This window comes from Colias philodice, chromosome 27 (genome assembly GCF_061535455.1).
Source record: "Colias philodice isolate Cphi_HAF_F1 chromosome 27, ilColPhil1 Martin Lab GWU primary, whole genome shotgun sequence".
NCBI lineage: Eukaryota > Metazoa > Arthropoda > Insecta > Lepidoptera > Pieridae > Colias > Colias philodice.
This window is the reverse complement of record NC_143112.1, coordinates 5,429,911-5,457,863: the sequence shown is the minus strand read 5'-3', so window position 1 is coordinate 5,457,863 and position 27,953 is coordinate 5,429,911. Positions and strand designations below refer to the sequence as shown.

The 27,953-nt window shown below is 33.3% G+C and overlaps 2 protein-coding genes across 3 annotated transcripts in view; one reads left to right on the top strand and one right to left on the bottom strand.

Annotated features, from left to right (window-relative positions):
- The window catches only part of LOC149476647 (uncharacterized), a 46,964-nt gene extending 29,823 nt beyond the window's left edge, over positions 1–17,141 (bottom strand). For both annotated transcript variants that reach the window (XR_016317827.1, XM_089711863.1), the window contains exons 1-2: positions 15,069–17,141; positions 12,157–12,230 (exon numbers count right to left, since the gene is read on the bottom strand). Coding sequence is in view for 1 of the 2 variants with exons in the window: in XM_089711863.1 (XP_089567989.1) it covers positions 12,157–12,230; positions 15,069–16,854 (1,860 nt within the window). In the remaining variant the exon portion in view is untranslated. The remainder of the gene's footprint in view (positions 1–12,156; positions 12,231–15,068) is intronic.
- A 481-nt stretch (positions 17,142–17,622) lies between these two features.
- LOC149476646 (WD repeat-containing protein 43) lies at positions 17,623–27,871 on the top strand. The gene is made up of 11 exons (XM_089711905.1): positions 17,623–17,831; positions 17,996–18,304; positions 19,244–19,410; positions 20,744–20,995; positions 21,652–21,802; positions 22,578–22,748; positions 23,831–23,955; positions 24,497–24,625; positions 25,448–25,570; positions 26,320–26,435; positions 27,746–27,871. The coding sequence occupies exons 1-11, from the start codon at positions 17,658–17,660 to the stop codon at positions 27,850–27,852; spliced, it is 1,824 nt and encodes a 607-aa protein (XP_089568031.1). The 5' UTR covers positions 17,623–17,657; the 3' UTR covers positions 27,853–27,871.
- The last annotated feature ends 82 nt before the right edge of the window (positions 27,872–27,953 follow it).

Here is a 27,953-nt window from a genome sequence, read left to right as displayed (position 1 = left end):
AGTGGAGAACATACTGGGTAATTTTATCTTTCTTGGCATTTTAATTCTTTTTTTTATTCCATTCAAAGATCTAACGATAGTAAATGTTACCATACTGAATTGGCCTATCTTTCAGCTTAGCACACAAAAAAAATCAAGCACCTTCCGCAATAATTGACGTCACCATGAGTGAAAATATCACCGTAGGTACTCGGCGATAGGTGAAAAATTGAAAAAAACGTCATATCTCCGAAAATACGAAAAATCGCATAACATACATGGGGGTGATTCGGATAGCCCTTTAGGTCCTCTACCTCCCAGCTTCCGTTCATCACTACTTTTTGGGACACCCTGTATAATCATCATAGTGTTAAACAAAGTCGCTTGCCGGTGCCGATGTCTGTCTATCTGTCCCTATGTAGGTATGCTAAATGCTTCAAAACTACGCAACGGATTTGATGCGGTTTTTTTAAATAGATAAATGTTCAAAAGGTAGGTTTACAATTTGTTGACGAAGCCGTGGCCGAAAAACTAGTTTTGACTACTAATTTATTAAGTGAAATGTGCTTCCATGGCGTTTTCAATACCAAATTATTTCTTCTCTTGTCTTCTATTCTACTCAATGAAATCAAACAATTATTAAGGCCTTGTCAATACTTGACACCTGTTGGATGTCAAAGCAACCACTTGACCTAAATATAACATTTCAGATTTATTCGCAGCATCATTTATTTCTGCAAAATATTATAAGAATACATTTTCCATCATTCCAACTTCCTTTTACTTTTTAAACCACAAAAAATTCAAACATATTATTTTTTTGTCCGACAAAAAGATGGCGGTCGTGATTCACCTGTCAAACTTTCGCGCGCAAAAAATGTGCAATGCACGATCAGCTATGGTACGGTGCTTTATGCGTCATCCACACGATTTATTTGAACTATATTTGGTGTAGACGCGGCTTTGTGTCATCGTTCCATTTAAAAATATTAGAACTTTCATTTTCAAATAGAAGTTTCATGGTAAGTTTACGAATTAAATTCTTTGTTTATTCCAATTTTATTGGGAAATAATTAGAGATATTCTGTGCAATGATATTTTATAATTTACTTTAAAACTAAGACATTAAAGACAAATTCGCCATACTTAAAAATACGACAAAATGTTTGCATGAATTACTCAAAACAATTATTACAGGTGTAACATATGAAACTAAAATAAATCTTACATCAGACAATTAGCACAGACAGGCAAGACAAAACGTGAATCAAACATTACCATAAGAATGTATACTCTGTAAATGTCAGTTGATGACACAAAGTTAGTGTTGTGGATTATTCTATATTATCGATTATCGATAGAATGATATTATTTTTAAAACAACTTTTCTTTAAACCTGAAGACCGTTCGAATTATATTCTCGAAGTGTATTCAAGTCAATTGTTATTCAAAATTCTTCTGTAACAAGCCGGCTCGTTAGTGTTATACGTAATATCTAGTCACTGAAAATATGTATACTAACATTTTTTCATTATTAACAGCTTCCAAATCATTTATCATTTATTGCATAAATATCGTAGTATCATGTATCAAATACTTGTATAACCAACTACATCAAGGATACAGGCCATATACTACATTCAAATCCTTGAAAAAAACTGCAATATAAGAGGAGAATGTCTGAGGCAATATGATTAACTGTAACGGACAACTATAATCACATACGCAATAAACTACGTATAAGCATCCCGTATTGAATAATAACTTTAAATATTATATTCACATCCATAAACTGTAAGAGACAGTCAATACATTTTTAGTCCGTGTAAAAGTAGATCAAAAATTACTCGAGGAGTAAGAATCGAATCCTCGTCTTTCTCGTAACTGTAGCGACTAATTGATGAGTGCTTATACTACAATAATAAATCATTAAAATCATAAAATAGAATGGTCCAAATCAAAATTCCAAAAATAATCAATTATCGTATTAGTCGCTAAATGTATTTAAAAAAATATCGACAACATTGCGTACATCCTTAACACACCAACAGCCATCTGTGTCAAGAAATATTGATTTAGCACATGCATTGTTTTAACTTCAGCTGAAGCTACACTTTATTATTTAACCTTAGAAAATGTATTTATTTAATCTATACTAATATTATAAAGCTGAAGAGTTTGTTTGTTTGAACGCGCTAATCTCAAGAACCACAAACCCGATTTGAAAAATTATATCACTGATAGATTATCCATTTATCGAGGAAGGCTATACTTAAATATCATCACGCTAAGACCAATAGGAGCGGAGTACCTAATGCGGGTAGGTAAAAAAAACCGCGGGGCACAACTAGTTATTCAATATTTATATAATTTTACCAAGGGACTAATTTTTCTTTGTTTTGTTTTAAATGGATGAATATTTTAAAATAACACGTAGTTAATCCTAATCTTTTTGCATGTTTATGTACAAATGTTAAAAAAATTCGCCGAATTTTGATAAACGTGTAGATAGGACCTTGCAGTTGAGCATGATTATACTATGATATGCAAATTATTTTCCTGTTTTTTAATTTACGCTAATATTCATAAATAAGCAGAAATTATACAGAACATATTGTTTTAAACGTGATCTATTACGTGATAAAATCATTACGATATCCCAACGTCCAAAACTCCTTATATTTATATTTTACTAGATTTCCGCCCGCGGCTTCGCCCGCGTTTTCAAAGGAAAACCCGCATAGTTCCCGTTCCCGTGGGATTTCCGGGATAAAACCTATCCTATGTGTTAATCCAAGTTACCCTCTATATGTGTGCTAAATTTCATTGTAATCGGTTCAGTAGTTTTTACGTGAAAGAGTAACAAACATCCATACATCCATACATCCATACATCCTTACAAACTTTCGCCTTTATAATAGTATTGAGATTGAGATGAGATTTACATTTCATGGAACATAGTTGTAAGTGCTAGATCTTACCGTTAATATTAACCTAATTTGAAATGAAATTTTTTACAACCTATTAATAATTTTTGAAATTGGTTAAAAAAATACAAAAGCTCCAATCTTTATGTACGTAGGTATATTAGACACACTCCGCCCGCAGTCGGTTAAAAAAACACTTTAACTCAACGAGAGTTTATATCTTGTTATTATCATTAACTTTACAGAAAGATAATATAATCGAATGTTTATTTATTACATTCTAACTGGCCCGGCCGACGCTGTTTTGCCCAATTTCCCCTTTACGCTTTTTTCTCCTCATAAGAACCTTAACGTTAAAAAATTGCTGAATTGGCCGTTCTCGACTTTTACGGTTATCAAGCTTAGCGATATGATATTATAGCCTATAGCCTTCCTCGATGAATGGGCTATCTAACACCGAAAGAATTTTTCAAATCGGACCAGTAGTTCCCGAGATTAGCGAGTTCAAACAAACAAACTCTTCAGCTTTATAATATTAGTATAATAGATAACGCATATACAACTTATAAACATACATAATAATATGTAACACTTGTTCCACATTTAGACACAGGATATTGGCAAGTGCACTTGCATAATGATATATCTCGTGACAATTTCGCGAAGCTGCAATGCGGATTATTTCGTACTTGTGTGTTTTATATAATTTTGACGGTTTAAATCAGGATTTTTTTAACTTTGACTTATGTAAACTTTAGTGTCCGACCGAACTTTCGGTTTCGGTTTCGGTTTCGGCCGAGTTTCGGCCAAAAATCAAGTTTCGGCCGCAGTTTCGGTTTCGGCCAAAATCGGCCGAAACTTTTGCCGAAACCGAAACTTATTTCGCAAGTTCAGTGAACTTTGTGAACAACGCTTTGACGGACGCTGTCAAAGCGTTGGTTGACCCACGCTGGTGGAAACAATTTTTGATTATCTATGTTGAGATTGGAACTGGGTGTAATTGTAATTAATAATTATTATTTTTATATAAGAGGTACCTAAAAGAGACTTATTATTCTTCTAAGTACAAATACCAATCCAAAGTATTAAAGACTCTTTAATAAAGAGAAAGATCTCAAAATACCAAAACTTAGTATTTAAAGTAACAGTAACAATTACTGATTTGATTTAGATGACTGATTTTACCGAGAACTTAATTTGAAAAAATAATAAAAATTAAATTTGTTATTATTAATATTTTAAGAATATTATTTTTTTTATTTTATATTAAATAAATGATTACAACAAATTTAATATACTGTGTTTTCCTTTCATGCCCTAATTAAGGCAAAATAATAGGTAAAATGCACCAAAGTTCAGTATTTTTAGAAATTTCATACTAGACCACGTGAGTTTCGGTTTCGGTTTCGGTTTCGGCCGAAACTGAAGCCACGGCCGAACATTCGGTTTAGGTTTCGGTTTCGGCCTGGAAACCAGTTTCGGTCGGACACTAGTAAACTTGTAAGTAGTGAGCAATTTCTATCGATTTAAAAATCACGAGTAAAAGCGATTTAAATAAAAATAAATGCGCGTGGCTTAAAATAAACCTGCGTGGAGTTTTTTTCTGTATGCTTAATGTATGTTTATTTGTTTCTTTTCTAAAAAAATTGTGGTGATATTTTATAGTTTATTTTTGATAATTTTAAATTCCTACCCGCTTTAGCTATATTATATTATATTTAATTATCAATCCATTGGTATACATTTCATTCCTGTCGATTCTGGGTCATTTTTTGGACATCTCCTTTTGAGGTAGGTACCTACTAATCAATTTTAAATGAAGTGAATGAGAACACCTTCTTCATATCTTTCTACTTCTTAATTTATATTTTACTAAAAATATCTCTAGATACTGAAATTTCGACAGAACCTCTTCAAATTTCTCTCTCTACCATTTAGAAGTTTCCCTTCACCATTCCACTCCCATGTATATAAAAGCAATGAGAACCGACAATATTAAACCATTAATTAGTAGATAATTATGCAAGCGTGTAACTATTTGGAGTGGAACATACATTTCACTTTTATTATAGCCTCCTTAAGAGCTTAGAGAAGAGGCTACTAATAGTCACAGAAATCCACACAGGCATCTTATTGAAGAACTAGCTTCCGCCCACGCCTTTGTACGTGCATCCCCGTTTTTCTCCGTTCCCGCAAGAATTTCGGGAAATCCTTTCTTAGCGGATGCCTACGTCCTAACATCTACCTGCATGCCAAATTTAGCCCGATACGTCCAGTGGTTTGGGCTGTGCTGTGCGTTGATAGATCACTATATCAGCCACCTTTGAGTTTTATATACTGTATAGTGTATATATAGAAATATTACTATATAAAAAGAATTGTTTTTTTTCGTAAGAAGTAATCAAGCAACTTATCTTATTGCGCTTTTCTACATATTTACTATTTAGTAATCTTAGTTACAGCGTTTTGCTTTCGACTTCATTTTGTTTGTGCAGGAAAATTTAAAGTAAAGTTGGTTTTCATACAAAGTATGGAGTTTTTTCTGACTGAAGCGGACTCATTTTGCTAAACTTTTTTCTTGTCATTCAACATGTAGGTAAGCCATAGGTAAGCATTAAGAAATAGGTCTTTCAGATTTGAGACACAATTGCAGTTTAATATTCAGTAACATTTTCATCGTAATCGAAACATAAATATAAAATTCAGTCATTCAACTAAACTGCCTATCAACAGTCACTCCATAGCTACGCAACGGCTGCACATTCGACAAACTGACTCATCGGTATGCAGCTGTACGTGATAGTTATATAAACGAGTCCTTTCTAAGCTGGAGGTATTTCAGTTGAAGGCTTGCCCGTGACCGCGATTAGCCGAAAAAAGTAAAACTTTCGAATTAAATACGTGTTGATCCTAATTTTCTATTATTTTATTAACTGTTATATTTCCACTACATTTATTAAGAAGAATTACTAAAGAAAATGTCTGAGGTGTCACATGTGGGACACCCGATTGGAACGAAGTTCCTTTATTATAGCAGGTATAAAAATAAATTAATAATATATAGTAGTTAAATGATAAATGAAATAAGTGAAGGAATGCTAGTCGGAGAGCGCTACGCACAGCAAGTGTCGTGAGGATTTTTCGTGACGCTCGCCAACGCCAAGCCCCCTTAAGCCAGCATACCGCGTGATAAGATCTAAGGAACTTCGTGCTAAAATTTATATACATTTGACTGTAAATGCTATACAAATGAATCAATCTAAATTTTCTATTCCGGCTTGAAGGACGCATGCTTACACCTGGACCACAAAGGATTTTAAATAACTACCTTTTCCATTGTGGGCTTCAGTTTGTAATTATACATATAAAATATCTATGCAAAGAGCAAATTTATACTTTATAATTATAGCATAAGCATGATTATTATAACTTCCTTGACACCCTTCTGCACCCTTATTTTTCATACAGGAAGTTCTTAACTTCAATATTTCCTGTTATTTCTTTAACAAAGAAGCATCAATAACAACAGCATGATAATTTCGCATCAAAATCCGTTGCGTAGTTTTAAAGATTGAAGCATACAAAGGGACATAGGGACAAAGAAAGCGACTTTGTTTTATACTATGTAGTGAAGATTAAGGTCCCTTATAAGATTATCTTAAATATCAAGACCGAACAAGTATTTCTTTTCAAAATCAAAAAAAAATTACCACTTATATTTGACAGGATCAAAATTGGGGCGAAAAGCCTTTTTTTTGTAGAATTCTGACGAAACCAGTACCAAAGATTGAGAGATAATTTTAGATGAAACACTGAGTTAGTCGGTCAGTCAATGACACACGTTATTTTGTATAAATAGTGCATTTAATCCGTCGTTTCGTCCTGAGTCAAAGTAGCTAAAATAAGTACCAAGCACACAGATATAGATGCCTGATAGACTATCAAATGCTTCAAGAAATGAATAGTAGGTATAGGCTGTTCTTCGTGGTTTTACACGATACGGTAAAAGTTAAAATATGTTTATTGTTCTTCCACACTTTTTTTGCATCCAAAAAAGACTTATCTAGTTTCTCTATATAATCTTATTGATCTTACCTTATATGTGTCCTGTAATTAAAATATTATAACTTAATTCAATTCAAAAAGGGATTGATTACCGTATAAACTTCACAAAAAATGAATTAAACGGGTATAATCTTTTTGACCAGACGTCTTTTGAGGTGACCCGTTTGCCCCCTATATTCCAATATACAAAACCAAACATTAAGAATTACTCAATAACGTATTTATATATTTTTACATGCTTTCAAATCATGACGAATGCATTTTCAGCATTAAATATCCAGCAAATCGTATAAACTTAAAACCCAGAAAAGAAGTGAACAGACAATCCAAACTAAGCTCTCTTACCCACAAAATATTCTCCCAGTTGCAGCAGTTACAAAAATCTCCCACTAAGGTATACCACGTGCCCAGCTACCATAAATTAATATACAGAAAGATCATAAACGGCATTACAAATTATTTGGCACGGTCGCCACATTATTTCGGGGCAAGGTCGCGGAAAAATAGCCCAGTGTTAATTCGAACATTAAACTATTTGTATTTATCCCTTTGCACTGTTTTATGTGCGCTGGATATTTTTAATTTTTACGTAAAACAGAGCATTGAACTGCTCTAAACAGTGAAGGAAAACACTGAGAGGAAACTGAAATGTCGAAGAATCAAAAGTTCGACGAAATGTGAATCTGCCAAACCGTTCTTGGCCAGCGTGGTGTATTATGGACTGTACCAAACCTTATGGGAGGCCCGTGGGGCCGTGTCCCAGCAGTGGCAATGTATATGAGCTGATGATGATCTTCACAACTAGTAAAATCCCGATGATGACGATGATGACTTATATTAGTTTAATTGAATAAATAAATGTTTGAGTTTAAATGTGCGTTTGTATGATTGTCCTTCTTTCACGTCGCAACAGATCGATTTTATGGAGGAGATAGAAGCTAGAGAGTGACATAGGCTACTATTTACCGCGTTGAAACATCTTATTTCTATGGGAATTTCCTTTGACTAAAGTGTAAATCTAATAGGATATATTTTAACTAGGATAACTCCAATAATCGACCTTTGAACTTTACGCCTCTCACCCGCATTCCACTGCACGTATCGCGATGGAAGACACATTCGACAAATCCGCATTTTGATACGGGAACCACGATATATGTAGCCAAGCGATACGTGGAGTGAACACTCTCAAATCCTATCCTACTATTCTACTAATATTATAAATGCGAAAGTTTGTGAAGATGGATGTATGTGTATGTGTGATGTTTGTTACTCTTTCACGCAAATACTACTGAAGCGATTACAATGAAATTTATCATACACATAGTAACTTGGATTAACACATAGGATAGGTTTTATCCCGGAAATCCCACGGGAACGGGAACTATGCGGGTTTTTCTTTGAAAACGCTGGCGAAACCGTGGGCGGAAAGTTAGTATATTATATTTGAATATACGACCCACTTAATACTATTAAAATACTTCTAGTATTTATTTATGTGTATTGCACGTAGATACGGAAGACTTTTAACCTAAAAATACCCGCAATTCTACTAAAGAATAGACACAAAAAGTAGAACAAAGTTTATTTTAAAAATAACTAACAAAACGCTAAAATCTCAGTCTTGATCCAGAGGCACAAACATTGAGAACATTTTCAAGCTCTTCATTCCGGTCGTGTCCTATAAAATTATAAATAGATTAGAATAATACGAATATTATAAAGAGGTAAAGATTTTGAGTTTGCAGGTTTATAGTAATTTCTAGAACTACTCAACTACCTACTACGGATTTTAAAAATATTTCACTATTATAATTAATTAAACTATCTGCTTAACCCGACCGAAGCCAGGGCGAGCAATTAGTAATTGTTATTTTTTATTTGTACTGTGTTAAATATACTTTTTTCTTTTTCTTTCGTTATCCACTATTAAAATGGAAAAGTGGAGTAACTCTTGTTTGTTATGTACCTATAAATTTAACAGATTTGGATTAATTTTAATTCTACAGATAGCTTAAACCTCGAAGTCGGACTCTATGGTCGGATCTACTTTTTATCAAAAACGAATCTTATATGGGGTAAAAGAGGGGATGTCTATCGACGTCGACGCCTATCTGCTATCGCGTGATAAATTGAACTGCACGAGCGAAGCCACGGGCGGAAGGCCAGTAAATTATAATAAAGACATTTATTAAAAAGAAAACTATAATAACATTATATAGCTAGTAGCTAACTACTATATTACATGTAATGAAGAACTAAATCACTACATAGTATGTATAAAACAATCGATTCGTAAGGAGTAGGTTACATACAAACATACAGGTGAAGTTAATAAAAGCGTGATAAAGACTAAGTCACTTTCCGAGGACTGTGTGTCTGTACGCGATCATAAAAATTGCGCAACAGATTTTGATGCGGATTTTATTTCAATTGATAAAGTGATTTTCGAGGAATGTTTAGTATATAATTAAAATTACACAAAATCTTCTGATGGGTTTATTTTTCGAGCGCATGGTTTTAGTACTTATATCATTTATTAGGTTTTAGCCACGGGCGGAACGCTAGTTCTACACATATTTAACCTTATTGATAAGAATTCGGTTACCACACCCGCATTTAAGTACCTACAGTTAAATTTAAAAAGCATACACAAAATCCCGTTACTTTATCGATAAAATAAAAAGCACACTCCACATATTATATTATCAATTAGGTCGAGGTCACACTATCTACACTGCAGTGCAATTTAGAGGGAACGTGTTAAAATTAATTTATTTAAAAACTGTATGTTCCAAAATGCACTGGAAGCAATATACATATTGTTATTAATTAATTGAAAAACATTCATAAACCGAATAGGAAACTCTACAGTGATTATAGAATTAACGAAATCGGTTCAGCCGTTCTCGAGTTATGCGCTTACCAACACATTTTGGGATTCATTTTTATATTATAGATGTTTTGAGCAACGTTTTTGAGCTTGGTAAGTATAATTATTATTAATGTTCACGTAAATTTACCTTGAAATAGAAGAATTCGTGAGGTTCTTATGAAAAAATTACATCTCGTTATTACCACCTGTCTAGAACATTAATTAGCTTCATTTCATTTCGAAAGGTTATAATGTAAGTCATGTAAATTCAAGCCAACCAATTAACATGATGAATAAATGAATTTGTAATAATTTACGTTCACAGACAACAAACTAGTCTGTTATTGCCATAATTAATTTTCTGAAATACATATTTTACTATCAATATATAACTCGAATTAAAAACATGGGATTGCAATCGGATTTCTAACTTCATACAATTAATGGCAATAAAAGAACTATTATTTAGTATTATTCTCTAATATAAAAGAAATAATAATCCTCAAACTACAGAGATCATAAATAAATCACATTTACACTATTAAAAATTAACAAAAACATATTTACAAACACAAGAAGCCTCAATATAATATTTTCTTTGAAGTAACAGTAAAAATTATTACTGAACGCGTAAACCAACTTACAAGTCTCACTTGACGGCCTTAGCATTACTTAACCTAAAAAATAAATAATACCCGTAACTTAATTAGCTAAGTAAACCACGACTCACTTTCGCGTTAAATTAATTATCTAACTTGCTTTAATTACAAACTTAAATCAAATATTTGCGACTATTCTTTACTTAAAAAATGTTTAAAAATTTTTAGAACTTATTTTATTTAAGAAAACATAAACAACCAAAATATATAACGTAAGCCTTCAGAAAAACAATAACATACCTACTAAGAAAATTGTGACTTCTTCATCAATCGTTAGATTGATAAATTGAAAAAATCACGTAAGAACTGAACCTACATACAGTGTTTATTAATTATTATAATCACATTCATGGTAACTGGAATCCACATTTATGATTTTGGAATAACCCAACCTTCCATAATTCCTACAAATCATCTTTCGCAGTAAGTATCGCAAACCCAGTCAGTCTTTAGCGTATGTACAGCATTCAAAAACCTCAGCTAAATTCATATAACTACATAGTATAAAACAAAGTCGAGTTCTGCCTGTCTGTCCCTAATCCCTATGTTTAGATCTTTAAAACTACGCAACGGATTTTGAAGCGGTATTTTATTAATAGATAGGTTCTTGAGGAAGGTTTTAGAAAATAATTTGAATTTTAGACAAACGACGCTTCAGAAGTATTTCAACCTACTTGATAATTAAACATTATGAAATTTATTTTTCAGTCAGACAGAATTATAGTTAATTAGTTTATTATATGTACAGTAATTACTACATAAGACTATACATACCTATAAATTGCATTATGCTATATAAGAATTAATCGTACAATGAGCATCATACAGTAGTTATGAGGAAAATGGATGTCGTGACTTGAAATCATTGTTATTATATGAAAATTATTATCCATGTGACAAAGTATGTAATTAAATCACATAATAACAAAGTTTATTCATATTTAAAGGTCGTAGTTTATAATGTAATTATCTCATTTTAATTTTCTTTTTATTGAGACGTGAGTACGTAAGTTTTCGACTTCAATTTCAATACTTTAAGAAGTGAACTCTTTATTTATAATACCCTACCTAATTTATAAGTTCCACACCCCAAGGAAATCTTAATTGAAGCACTTATTCTGGCACCATAAATTAATTATATAGATAAACTTGGGGTAGGGCAGTGAGAATCACTTCTGTGCATGACACAAGTGTTCTATCCATTTAAAACTTATTTACAGTGTTCAGAACATTTTAATACAAACGGAGCTCAATTAGTATAACTATTTTTTTATAATCAAATACAGTATAATACTAGACTAAGACTACTTTCAAATAATATCTACACTTAATTATATACACGATACAAAGTTAGATAAGTTACTTGTTCATAAATCAAGTAACTTGACTTACTTTCCACCCAGTGAGCGTATCAAAATAACTATTAAACAAATCACGAAAAACAATTCAACTGTATAAAAATTACGACTAACGTATCTCTACTTAAATACTAATTTTCCATCCATTATAATAGCTTATAACTATTTAAAAAATCACGAAAAACAAATAAAATACACTAACAAGTACGAACAACGTATTACAACGTTTATAATTATAGTTATTTCCTAATCTAGTATAACATAAATTAATTAATATAAAACTGTGTACTCACCGGTGTCCTCCGGTGTAACAGGGTCCCGACGGGGCTCGGTATCTTTGTGGGTGTGCCGCCGTGCGGGCTGCGGGCTGGACACAGTTACAAATTAATTATAGAATTACACTGCTGAACATATTAAATGTGACGCTTACAAATTTTTAATATTTGACAACTTTACATTGCTTGACAAAATTACAAATTAGTTATCGTATTATACTGCTCAACATATTAAATGGGACGCTCACAAATTACCTATTTACAACTTTATAGTTTTAATAGTGCTTTAGTTTTACTAGCTGTTTGCCATCACTCTGCCCGGATTGAATATAAAAAATATACGTTAAATCATTCAGGACGAATGTACCTAAACGAAAGAACTTTCAAAAACGGTTATATAGTGACATTTAGAATTTTAAAATATAAAAATAGCACAAACGTAAAATATCTGAGCATAGAAATAAAAATTCGTATCCAAAACTCGATGTATTACGTGTAATAAGCATAACCTTGATATTAACAGAAGACAAAAGAGACGTGTTTTGAAATTCTCGAGTCATATTCATCGCTAAATTACAATATTTACAATACGTTGACGCTAATATTCACGGCCATATGACAATATCCTTGTTTGACAAGAAGATGTCTGATTGTATGTTTTGAATGAGCATAAAAAATCGTTAATAAATTATTTTTATTAGGGCGCTTTCAATTTATGCGTCTCGTGTCGGACGGCCGCGGTGCGGAAGCGGTGTTTTAGGGCGCACGGACGATCCTCTTTTTAACCGACTTCAAAAAAAAGGAGGAGGTTATCAATTCGGCCGGTATGTTTTTTTTTTATGTATGTACACCGATTACTCCGAGGTTTCTGAACCGATTTACGTGATTCTTTTTTTGTTCGATGCGGGATGGTGTCGAATTGGTCCCATAAAAATTTTATTCGGATAGGCCCAGTAGTTTTTATTTTATGAACATTTTTGTCTGTATTTGTAAATGTTGCAAGTGCAAGTTTGAAGTCGGTTGTTTTTAACGCAGTTATCGCGTAAACGCATTAATTGAAAGCGCCCTTAGATATTTTTTTTCCTCCCCAAAAATATTATAATTAGAAAGGTGTAGATAAGTTAGTCGCATGTTGAAATGTAGCTAATTAGCCAGAATTTACTTCAGTTGTCTCTTTTACGCTCAAAATATAACTCCTGTACATCTTCACTCTCCATTTATATGAAATTTTAACACTTTTCAAGGCAATAAATAGTTTCGTCAGAATTATTTCGTTTAATAGGTACTTGTTTCAGGCATTGTTCATGAAGAAATAAGTACTTTGATTAGAAATAGTGTATACTCCACTCTAAATAATCTACTTCTGTGAATAATTTCTTCCAAATTGTTACCACGAACTCTAAATTTTACTACAAACCTCCAAATTCACAGAATTTCGAGTTTGTGCTAATATTCAATATTTAATATGACTTCATTGAATATTTAAATCTGTGTTTAAAATTGCACTCAATTAATATTTGCGTGCCAATAAATTGGCATTTAGAGTTGGAAAAATTAAATTTTAACATCTGAAATATTTCTATTTTCTGTAAAAACAATCTATACAAATAAATATATTTTAAATTTGAATTTAAATTCATATTTTGATATAGTATTTAAATTTCTCAATTTATTAAATAAAAAAGATACTAAATGCTTCGAACACTAACTAGTTAGTAGATAATATATATATATATATTATATTAACATTTATAATTAGTAGACCTTGAATATATTCTTAGTAATTAAATTAGGCCATGAGGCATGAATAATTATTTATTTTTTGTATCCTGAGTGATACATTTTCTTATAACAATATAAGGAAATATGTACATATTATACTTAACATTTTTAGGCCTTAGTCGGCCAAAGTCGGTGCCAAACACTAAGCACTTAGAATTAAGCCCGTGCACGGTCATTAAACCTTTTTAGTAAATATCACATCTAAATAATATGCAGTAATTAATAATATCAAATCTTTTTTATTTATTACTTTTCCGTTTTTGAAGTTGGTAGTTTTTAATGCAGTTATTTTTATGGTTAAGTATATTTTATTTCAATTTTAATCCTGTGTCAAACTGAGCAGAGTCAGGGCAAGCAGCTAGGTTATGCTGACTGCTCATGTACCTACCGCAGGGGCGATATTGGTGCAATCTCAGTTGGTCAGCGGTCAATTTCCGTTGTTCTCTAAATTGCCCCTGCTTGCCTATACACATCACAATTTAGGAGCCAAATAAAGGTTTATTGCCCCTGTTGCAGGTACATGAGTAGGTCTTAGATTTATGTATGGTCATGTATTTAATCTGATATCATATTATTGCATGGGTGTCTTACATTAATTATGAATAATATGAAAAAAGTGTTTCTTTGTGATACATAATTGAAAATTAATTTATGGTTGGAAATTATCATACTTTGTGTTTACAGCTATTTAAGGAAATCAATTGTTTTTAGTTATCCATTTACAATAAATATTTTTTTAAGCTTATGAAAGGGCTTTGGAATCTTTAGTTAAATTATTTTTCCAAATTTCAATTTGACATTAAGTACCTACCAAATATAATTAATTAAAAATAATATGCATTAACTAATGTAAAACTAAAACATGCCTAAACTATGTTTATTTCTACATGTTTGCATAAATAACATATAAAATTAGTTTATTATTACTCATACTGATTAAAACAATTACGAATATATATTTTTTGGTTTTATGGCATTCAAATGCTTTACAAATATAAATTTATAAAGAATAGAAAAAATTTGATCATTCATCCCGCCATTTGTCCCGCCTCGTGATCAAATTTTTTCTATTCTTTATAAATTTATACAATTACGAATAACCAAACTAATTTATGTAATTGACTATAGATAATAAATAATTAACTTACGTTTAGTGGGATGAAGTCTTGGGCTTATCGGTGGACGATCTTCTAATGAAAAAGTACTATTGAGATCTCCAGACTCGTTAGCGATTGTATTATTATTGTACTTCTTAACACTGTCAGCCCAGTCTTGTATCCAAGTTTTGTCACCCTTACATCTATTCAGACTTAAATACGACAGCTGATTAACAACCTGCTCTGGGGATAGGTCAGGTTTCTCGGCCTGTAGCGCCTTTTGCGCGTTCTTTAAAGCTGTACTCTCGAATTTCGCTTCTTCCAGAATATTCTTACTGCTAGGTAATGATACAGGGACAGAGGATTCTCTAGATAAGCGATGGATGTAGTCAGTCTGGTCTATTTCCGATTTTGTTAAGCTACACCTCCTCCGCCTGGGTATTTCAACTTTTATCGGATATTTCGAACTCAAAATGCCCGACGTCGTCACAGATGTGAACATACCGACATCACCTTCCTCTCCATGCTTTGGCGGTGATTTCGAAAACGTCTTTTCCGTAATATTCCGTACCCTGTTCTTTATTTTCTCTAAATAACTACGCGTCGATTTGATTTGTTTCGACGTTTGTGCGGCTAGATCGCTCTCTGACGGTGATTCGTAACAGCACGATATTTCTAAAACGTTTTTGTCTTTCATCATTTTGTTAGGTAGTTCTATGTTTTTTGTGATTGGCAAAGCGCTTCGCAAGCATAGATCTCGTCTGGGCTCTTTTGTAATGACAGCGGGGTTTGTGTAGTCGAATATAAGCTCGGGATTGCTTTCTACGCTTCTACGCTTCAATTTTTCCTCTATTGCTTCATTGAGATAATGTGTCCCAAATGTTCTATCTATACTCATTCTAGCTTTTTGCTCCTCGGTGTAATTATCACCTTCTATTGTATATGTACCTGTAGACGAGTTATTTGATTGCCTATCATCCTCATCGTCTATATACAACTGGGGTTTAGGCGGACATTTTTTAAACAAATCTGGCGTTTCTGATGTCGCTCTTAATTTACGAGATATGGGACTTTTCGATGGTTCCGGTGTAGATAAACCGTTGTCAGGTGTTAATATATCTAATTCAGGACTGGATATGTCTGTTAGCATGACACCTTCAGGGCTATGATCAACTATATCTGCCATTGGGTGTCTCTGATAGTTAGCAAGGTTACCATAACTGGGACTTTTATGGACGTCTCGTAAATAGGAACTGTTCGCTTTTAACGGCAAGTTAAGAGCTTGACGTGTGGAAAAATTCTCACTTCTCGACATAATACTATCTACAATGGGACTTTTGGACGTACATTTCGGCTGGAATATATCTATGGGTGATTTCACTTGTCGGTTTACTGGGCTGATGGTTTTGTCAGTGTTTTGTGCTAGTGGACTACTTCTGAGTTTAACGGAACCCGATAAACCACCGTCTTCTTGGTCGGAGGAAAAATAGCCCTCCGAGTTATAGCCTTGAGCCTTTCGCGGTAGCTTAGCACTCATCGACAGCCGTTGCGAGATAGGGCTAGACTTGGGCACACTAGCAGACATAGACTGCACTCTTTGATGTCGTGCTTGAGACTTTTTCGCTAGCTCTTCAAGCCTACGGTTGTCGAATTTCTTCGCCTCTCCAAAGTCGACCGTGAACGCCATCGGATGCGGTTTTGGGGCGGAAGACTCTGACTGACCTTCCTCAACATTATCAGCAGGTTTCACTTCACATTCTACTTTATCACCCACTTCTAAAACACTACTCTGTCCTTCGGATAAAGGACTAGAAACGTCTTCAACACTTACACTCATTATTCAAGGATCTAATAACAGTGACATCATATTCATAAAGCGATTGCTTTCGTTTGAACACGAAAAGGGTGCCCTTTGTTTCACTGCAAAGCAATTAGCGTATCACAGCACTTATTAGCACAGTATAAAAAAACAAAGAAATATTAAAAAGTGGAACGAGAGCGTTGAAAAAAATAAATTAATCTAAAATCTACATTCGTACGCGAATCGACTCGATCGCGATTAGACACCACGGAACCGAGCGACGACAACATTCATGACAGCACGAATACAACCAAAAAGGGAAGATAACTTTTTACGACTAATTCCCTCTACATGGCAACACTGAGAATTAAGTCAAATACCTATTCTATCATCTTCGACATAGATAAAATTTATAATGCGTTTAAAAATTTATAAAATAGATACATAAACAAGTTAAGTGATTCAAACAAAAGAACGAATCAAAACATAATTATTAGTGTTTATTACAATTTTTTGAAGAGGCAGCACAGTTACAATAGTCCGTTTTACGCAAAATCCACTTTTATTTTCTATCAACAAACAACACATTTAGCGCATACTTATATTTTATATTCACAAATGACATATTATGTGAAAGAAATATGCCACCACTTAGATTTTTTCTTGATTCGTTACAGATGATAAATTTTGATGGTGGCACAAGAGTGTGTGTGTGATGTGTGATCGACATTTTTTGAGATAATGGAACGTTGACATCATGTACCTACATGGCAATAAATCGCTATGATCAACGTCAGACGTCAGACAATTGAAGGCATTAACGTCAAAAGTTCGGAAACATGGTTGAGGCCGCGTTTTCTGGAGATGGAAAATATTATTCTTTAATAAGTAATGACGGTAGATTAAAAATATGGGACACAGAAACAAATGTCCTGAAACAGGAGTATACTCCTGAATTCCATTTATCAGCTCCACCGACATGTTTACAATGGGTAGACATAAGTTTAAATTCGGTAAGTAACAACACGTGGTTTTTAACGTTAAAATTTATTTATAGAACTGTCAATAACATAAAAATATGGTAAACCTTTGATTGTATATTATTGTATGTTAATAATACAGTTGTCGAAGTTACTTTTAATCATCCAAATCTCAAAATAAAAACATAACCTTACAGGGTCCTCAAAAGAAGTCAAACAACAAACAAGCTTCACAATGCATAGCATTGGGTACCACACACGGAAAGATACTCCTATACTCAGTGGCACAAGCAAAAGTTGAAACTGTAATTGAAAAAGGGACAAAGAAAATCGAATCCTTAGACTGGCATAGAAATCATGGCTTATTCAGCATCTCTGTTGATCAAGTTGTTACCGAATGGGACATTAGAACGTCGTCTGCTAAACACACATATAATTTATTATCTGTTGATGCTAAAAAGGTCTCAAAAAAGCCATCCGTTATCAAAATAGTGCCACATAATCAGGTAAGTCTAGATTTTTCGTTTAGGTAAAGAGAGATAGCATAGTGATTAATTCTGTTGTCATTTAGACTGATATTCAATTAAGTTTTTGTTGGTTTATTAGCCTTTCAAACATAGTATTGCGTTGTTCTTGTTTTTTATACTGAAAATATGAAATGTCATAGGATATTTGAAGATAACAATTATGTTTGTTTATCTTTATATCTGTCTCTTACAAACTCAAACTCAAACATTTATTTATTCAATAAGACTTCTTTTAGAAGCACTTTTGAATCGTCATTACATATTTTAAAAATTTTCCACCGATTCAGAAAGCTGTATCTATGCAGAAGAACCGGCAAGAAACTCCATAGCAACATCTGAACCATTTTTATTAAATTAAATAGTGTTTGTAGAAGATTCGTCATCAAATATGAATTATTTATTTTAACATAGAATTTAAGACTTAAAAATTGATGTACATATTCTTCATAACTTATTTACACGCAAAAAATATATTCAAGTGTTGCTTTGTTGTGGTATACCATATAAATGTTAGTAATGTTACCTTATTTGATGAAACATATTCTTAAAGGATTCCCAAAACATTTTTTTTTTTCATTCAAATTCTATGAAGCCATTGTAAAAAAATAAATGTAAAATTATCATACACCTAATTTGATATAACTATCACTACATCACTACATAGTATAAAACAAAGTCGCTTTTTCTGTCCCTATGTCCCTATGTATGCTTAAATCTTTAAAACTACGCAACGGATTTTGATGCGGTTTTTTGTAATAGATAAAGTGATTCAAGAGGAAGGTTTTAGTACCTATATAATTTATTAGGTTTTAGACAAAGCGGGCGAAGCCGCGGGCGGAAAGCTAGTGAACTATAAGAATGGCCCAAGGCAACCAATATAGTTAAAACACTTAAATATTCTAAAATGCTTGTTTACAGGGTTCAGAAGTGACTTACATGGTAGTAGCGTCAGTTAAAATGAAATTATGGAAGTTTGAGAAAAACAAGTGTTCCATACTAACAACGCTTGGTTCAATGACCTCGGATAAGAATATATTACGTATTGCGACGTTGGGTAGTTCTACATGGCTGTTGGAGGGATCACAGTAAGTGAAAAATTTATGGTATTAACACAAAACAATTTTAAAGTGAAACTTTTATTACATTGTCTCAAACTTTTTGGTCTGTGTAGCGCATGTCGCGTGACGGTCGGCTGCCGAGTAGGTAAAGCAGTGTTCGGAAAGTTTCACTTTTACCGTGGTTTCATAAAACCACACATTTTTTAACACAGTGTAACTTTAAACCGATTATGACCGCCGATTGACTGCTTCCTTGGTACAGTGGTTGAAGCGTGAGCGTAGACCCAAGGGGTCCTGGGTTCGATTCCCGGTGGAGATGAAAAAAAAATGTCTCGGTCTGGCAGTACACGACTGATCACCTACTTGTCCCTAAAAGGAAATGGATCAGTGACACAGATGTATGCATAATGCATCTGCCCCTTACCCCACTAGGGTACATGGGACTTCACTTTTTTAACTTTAAACCAGGGATCTGTCACTTTAATAGTTGTCTATGTGATATATGACAAAACCAGATTAAAGAGAATCTGTGCTTAAATATAAACCCTGTCTAAAGTTCTTTGTGGTTAGGTGGATTTTTAACTACAAAAAATAAACAATAAGTGAGTTGCTTTATCTGCTGTGGCATATTGCTTGTTTCCATTCTAAAAATAATCATCCTATTTTGTTTCCAATGCAGGGATATAACTTTTACTGTATACACTGTACTTTACAGATAAACCCCATTTATTGTTAGAAAACAATTACCATGATAAAAATAGTTGAAGGTCTTTGTTAAAACAATAATTTACTAATGGTCAAAATTGAATTCAAAACGCTATAAGAATCTATCATTAGTATTAGTTTTCCTATATTTTCTCAACAAAAAAGTATTTTACACTATTATTCAGTGACATATTTATATCTATTTTGTTTTATTCTTGCACTTAGTCTTTATAAGTGCTTCTCATCCAGAAAACTTAAGTAAATCTTATCTTATTCTTATACATATATAAAAATGAATCGCAAAATGTGTTGGTAAGCGCATAACTTGAGAACGGCTGAACCGATTTCGATAATTCTTTTTTTATTATATTCCTTGAAGTACGAGGATGGTACTTATGTAGAGAAAACGTAAACATGTACCACGGGCGAAGCCGGGGCGGACCGCTAGTCTTCTTCTTCTTCTTTATATATAAAAATGAATCGCAAAATGTGTTGGTAAGCGCATAACTCGAGAACGGCTGAACCGATTTCGATAATTCTTTTTTTATTATATTCCTTGAAGTACGAGGATGGTTTTTATGTAGAGAAAACGTAAATATGTACCACGGGCGAAGCCGGGGTGGACCGCTAGTAACAAAATATATTCTCTCCACAGAGACGAGAGAATCCTAGGCTTCTGGGACATAACGATAAAGAACGAACAACAAAACGGAGACACAGACACACCCAAGAAGAAAATATGCAAAATGCCGAGTACAATACCATTGCCAACTTATAATTTCGTGCTCGAAGACGCGCCTAAGTTTGTGGACATTAATATGAGTAGCGAGGGGGACGGGAAGAAATTGGCGATTGTGGCTGCTACTAGGAGCGGTGTTGTACATTATTATGGACATATGTTAAATGGGTATGTATTAAATGCTTGTAGTAATTGATTTATTGCATACCATAATTTTTTAAAAGTTATAAAGCATACAGTGTACAGACTCAGAACTTTATTTTCTAGGCATATTTTTACGATTTTTTAAATACATTCATGTATTTAATTAAAGTTAAACAATCTTAGTGATTTATTATACTAACTCAAAGTTTTAATTTAGTTTAATACAAACGAAACTACAAGCAATGAGTACTAGAGATTTATATAGTAACTGAGCTTTTTACCACTTTTAAACTGAATTCTTTCTTGTTTACACTTAAAAGTAAAAATACTGCTCAATTTAATCATTAACATATTATTTCTTCTTAATGACATTATTTTTAACTACAATTTTCTCCTACTTAAGAGCGTTAGTTACTTAAGAGTGTGCTTAACGCGTGCCGGCCACAAACATGCCACAGAGCAAGTAATATAGGTAGTACCGGCCGTTACTGAACGTGAGCGCAGTATTACGATAATGTATATTGTACTACTGTGCGCGAGTTCATTTGGAAGCCGCATTAAGAGCAACTTTTCGTAAAAAAAAAAATTGGTTGTCTGTAAAGTTGGTTTACTGACGATAGTTGAACGTGAAAAAATAAACATATCTACAAAAACTTATAAATTGATTGTACATCTTCCAGAACGGCAATAAAACCAATCAAACCATCTGTAACGATACAAATAAGTACGTCTGATGCACATCCGCTACCACTTGCCTGTTGTCGACTGCCGAATAATGGTGATGTGCTGTTGGGCTATATGAACGGACCAGCGATGATGTTTGAGAGAGTGGTATGTATTATTGTATAGTTATGTTTACTTTTTAACTAAAAGTATTTTTAAGCTATTGCATAGCTTCTATCGCGGGCCTTGAGCGTGGGGACCGAATCGAGAAATTCCGCAACGAAAAAACCTCACGCTCCCCACGGGGACGGGCGCGGAGGTGTGGCTTGAAGGCATAGCATGCAATAGCTTTACCGCGGCAGTCCCCGAGTGACACACGTCGTTTTTTCTTTAGTTAAATGTTAGTGGTAAATGTAAAAAATATGTAATGACGATTCAAAAGTGCTACTAGAAGAAGTCTTATTGAATAAATAAATGTTTGAGTTTGAGTTTTTTATTGTGTTTAACTTAATTATAAAATTTTGATCTATAACACGCACAAAATTACTTGAAATAATTATAAAATTTTGACGTGTTATACACGCACGAAATTTCACAAATCAAGTACTTAAAATAATTAATTTGATAGCTAATTTGTTATTAGTATTTGTATAGATTGCTTCTTGATGATTTTATATAGATGTAAATAATAATTAAAATGTTCATGTTATATAGAAATTCGTTACGAAAAATTTCACGTATACATAGTTGAATTATACACTGTTACTTTAATAACAACTTCTAATATCATGAAAACAAGCAAATGATTACATAGAAAATTGGATAAGTTAAAATTGTGGGGCTTTTTAAAATCAGTATTAAAATTACGATTTAATTATTGTTTAATCCCATAAATGATGTAACCCAAGTGCAAAATAGCCTATATGTAAATAATTTTTTCCAGACACCAGATCCATCATCAAAAACGCAAGTTTTAATACGAGGGGAGGCGGAAGCGAAAAAGCAATCAAAAAGTAATGAAGCCATCAAAGAAAGATCAGCCAAAAGTTCAGACGTTAAATATGTTGAACCTCTGGGAGGTGTTAGTAGAAAACGGCCGGAGGCTGGCGCTTCTGTAAGTTATAGTTATAACTTGTAAAACTAATCTCAATTAAATGTAAAACCACTATCGTATTGGGAAACTGTAATGTTAGTGTGTGTTTTTCAATAAATAAATAAATAAATAAATATACGCAGAAGATACTAGCTTTCCGCCCGCGGCTTCGCCCGCTTTGTCTAAAACATAATAAATTATGTACTAAAACCATCCTCTTGAATCACTCTATCCATTAAAAAAAACCGCATCAAAATCCGTTGCGTAGTTTTAAAGATTTAAGCATACATAGGGACACCGGACATAGGGACAGAGAAAGCGACTTTGTTTTATACTATGTAGTGATTATATAAATTCAGACACAAACATGTATGCATGCATGCAACACACACACATGTATGCATGCATGCAACACACACACATGTATGCATGCATGCAACACACACACATATATGCATGCATGCAATACACACACATGTATGCATGCATGCAACACACACACATGTATGCATGCATGCAATACACACACATGTATGCATGCATGCAACACACACACATGTATGCATGCATGCAATACACACCTGTACATACGTCGTTTTTCGTCGTAGTTGTCGAACGCATGAAATTCACATACTATGTACACGTATGCATTACACACACAAAGACGTACGCACACATGCAATACACTCACATTCATACATGGTACACGCATGCTTTAAAATTATATTAACCCTAATTTGTTGAAATTGAACTTTGCAATGTTTGCGACTGGCCGGTTGGCTTGTTTGGTAGTGACCCTGCCTTCCAAGTCACTGGTCGTGGGTTCGATTCCCACCCGGGGCAAATATTTGTGTGATGGACATAGATGTTTGCTCTGTGTCTGGGTGTTAATTATCTATATAAGTATTTATTTAAAATTATATATGTAAGTTTATCAGCCATCTGGTTTCCGTAACACAAGCGAAAGCTTAGTATGGGATCAGATCGTGCCGTGTGTGAATATAGTCCCGAAATATTTATTTATTTAATGTAAGGCGTCTTACATTTCAATGGTTCACTTTTATTTCCACAATTTTCTTAAATTTTAATGAATTTTCCTACAGGTAGAAGTAACAATGGAAGCCAGGTTACAGAACTTAGCCTTGGACTTAAATAGCAGAAGTAAAGCGCCGGTCAGTCACAATTTAACGAAATTGTTGATACAGGCCTTGCATTCGGACGATAAAGGGTAAGTTAAATTTTTAAATTAAAAAAAATATGTATGTATTATTTTAATATTTTGTTTTATAGCATTCAAATGCTTTATGAATGAGAAATATTTAAAGAATTGAAAATATTAATCACGAAACGGGATTCAAACCCGCGTCTTTTTGCAAAATCGGCTTCTTGGCTATCCGTGATCCCTTTTTAATAAGTTAAATGACGTTTAATATGTTAGTTGTATATTCAAATAAATAAATGTATAGTAGTAGACATTTTTTTATTTTAATTAATACATTTCATAAAAATGCATATTTATGTGGATATATATTTGTCTCAAATCTGTCCCTAGAACAGAATTTCTTGTTAAAAATTACTTACAGCATCTTATAATAATACAGTCGTATTAATAATAATTTATTAATTTCAATATAAACATCCATAATATGCATTAGTTTCTACTTGGTTTCTACCCTTAAAAGATATCAATGTCAACCACAAAATCGAAAAATTATTTATTTAATAAGACATTTTGATTATCAGTTTATTAATACTAATATAATTTTCAGGTTAATACTAACGGTACTACAGAAGGACGATATAGCTGTAGCCTCAAGGACAGTCAGTTCGCTTCCCGCTGAATATGTGCCCGTTTTATTAGAGAAATTAGTCGATATGGCCACTAAGAAGACTAGTCAGTGAGTATTTGAAATGTGTTTTATTTTCAACTGAAGTTATGAATTAAAATTAAATTTAAGAAGAAAAAAGAATTATTAGAGTTGTTGAAAGTAGGATAGCTGTGCTTTTTAAATTTTGTTTTATTTAACTGTAGTATTTCAAGACGCAAAATAAATTGAAAAAACGTGTGGCACTCGGGGACTGCCTAAAGCTGCATGCTATGCCTTCAAGCCACACCTCCGTGCCCGTCCCCGTGGGGAGCGTGAGGTTTTTTCGTTACGGAATTTCTAGATTCGGTCCCCGCGCTCAAGGCCCGCGATAGAAGCTTTGCAATAGCTTAAAAACAAACATTCATTCAGGAACTTAATTATTTTGTGTTGTGGAAAAGGCAACTAAATACTATATTACAATGTTTAATTTCACCTGCTAATTCTTTTATTATCGTGAATCATTCAGAAATTGACTTTCTGAACGTATTGGTATATTTTTTGCCATTTACTTGAAGGTTGCCCGATAGAGATGGCTTTGATACATAAGGCCGACATTTGTACACAATATATTCTTGTCGTCAGTCGTCTTGTCAGGTTTATTTCCTGATAATTCTTTTTAGTTCTTTTTGAAGTGAAAACTTCTCCAGCGGCGTTGAGCACTTTTTCTGTAATGGGTATAAAATGTTAAACTCGCGTCAGGACACGTGACCTGATCGAAAAAGCGTAAGACGGATACCATTCCAAAATATCAAACATGCTCAACGTTAATAATCAAGTTTTCACTTCTGCCGGCACTCCCCCAGTGCAACCCGGCTTTTTTTTAACTAATTATAATTCTTTCTTAATTTCTAGATGTTCAGCAGTTTGTACATGGGTATCTGCGTTATTAAAGTCACATTCAGCATTATTATTAGCGTCTATGAATGCAAAAGCTGCGGACCAAGTTACACAGCTATTGGCTATATTTACACATAGGTGAGTACAAACATACAGACGAATATCTTATATGTATATAAATGGTAGGTTTGAGAATTTCAATTTTTGTACAAAAATTGCAACCAGTCTTTCTTTTGTTCCAAAGTTTATAAAATTCAGTTCAGTAGTTGAATGCTTAAAACACAGACGAATCACTCTCACATTTCTTAAATCACTACATGGTTTAAAACAAAGTCGCTTTCTCTGTCCGTATGTAAGCTTAATTATTTAAAACTACGTAACGGATTTTGATGCGGTTTTTTTAAATAGATATATTGATTCTCGAGGCAGGTTTTAGTATATAATTTAAGGGTTGCGCTCCGCGGTTTCACTATATAGATATATAGCCTATTGCCTGCCTCGATAAATGGGCTATCAAACACTGAAATAATTTTTCAAATCGGACCAGTAGTTCTTGAGATTAGCGCGTTCAAACATACAAACAAACTCTTAAGCTTTATAATATTAGTATAGATTAGGTTTTAGACAAAGCGGGCGAAGCCGCGGGCGAACCTGCACATATAAAAATAAATAAAATAAAATAAAAATCATTTATTGAACAATTTGTGGGTTAGGTACAAACATGTAACATTTGGACCCCAAACTAGGACTTGTATTTTGGGGTCCACCTTCCTTAATGACACAATAATTTTAAGTTATTGTGTCATTGGCGGAAGCTGCACATATAAGGAATTAACAATATTCAATGAAACAACATAATATGTATAAATAAAATAACTATATTTCAGACGATCGAACCTATGCCAGTTATTAAATCTAAAAGGCAGATTGGAGTTAACGATAGCGCAACGCAAATCTAACTCAAACGAACCAACGGAACAAGAAGCAATTTTAAACTATAAAGGTGTGTATTAAACTCAAACTCAAACTCAAACATTCATTTATTCAATTAGACTACTATTTAGTAGCACTTTCGAATCGTCATTACATAAGTATTTTTAACATTTACCACCGATTCAGAAAGCAGTATCTATGGAGAAGAATCGGCAAGAAACTCCATAGTTGCTCTTTTAAATCATGTCAATATTACACAATATGTAACTTATATCTAACTACATAATATATCATAATATGCCAAAGAACTTTAATTATTGATTATTTAAGTAAAACTTCTTTATCGGGGTTGGAAAAAAATTTAGTGTAACATTGTTTCGTTACGCGTGACATTTTTCCGTTACGCGCCATCTTTTTCTTATCCCTACCACGCTTGATTCGACGTATTTCTGTAAAGTTGCATATAGTAAATTATTTTTTGAAAAATAAGGTAATAAAGAAGTTTCACTTCTTACGTGTGTACACTAGTACACGCACACATTTTTTTTTATTTCAAAGTTGAAGTGAAGCTTCTTTAGGCGCGTTGAGAGTAAAATTTCAAGGTCACGTCATGGAGTAAGGCGACGATTGTGCTATCTTTGAATCTTGCCAAAGAAGTTTCACTTCCGACACGTGTGCTTGGCACACACGCTCTATTTTACATAATCAAAATAAATATGTATTTCTATAACAATTTTAAAATGTTACAACTCTAAAATTACTAAGAATAAACAATGAAAGTAAATTTTATATTGCGTTTTCCCACATGAGTTCAATATTAATATCCAAGGAGTAAAAATTTACAGTAAAAAAATTAAGAGTAAGGAATAAAAAAAGACGGGTTGCACTGGGGGAGTGCCGGCAGAAGTGAAAACTTGATTATTAACGTTGAGCATGTTTGATATTTTGGAATGTACCTGATCGAAAAAGCGTAAAGCGCGTCACACACGGTGAAGATACTATAATATTTTATCTTAAGATACTGTTATATTTTATATTACAGTATCTTAACGCATCCGGTATCAGCGTTCGGACCATCATTTTTCTTTTTGTCATTGCGTACTAAGACTCCTGTAGAACCGCCATCCTGTTACAAATGACCGCAAGCACAATTATGTACGTAATATTCATTTCTATGCGCACTGTGCGGTCTGCGGTAGCCGCATCGCAGTAATAATTGTGCTTGCGGTCAGCCGGACGGCTACCCGCATAGTGCGTATACGCTCTAAGATTTTATACCCATTACAGAAAAAGTGCTCAACGCCGCTAAAGAAGTTTTCACTTCAATAAAAAAATTAAGAGTAAGTAATAAATAATGAACAAAAATTATTAATTTTCTAGATGGTTCCTCCGATGAAGAGATGGAAGTAGACCAACTGTCACAGTCGAGTGATGAAGCAGAATGGGAGGATGGTGATGAGTCAGCCAGTGATCAGTCGGACGAATGATAATAAAATATATATTTTATTTGTTTGTTTTATTTGTAACTAGCGACCCGACCCGGCTTCGCACGGGTGCAATGGCGGCCGGTACCGCCGCAAACGCTACG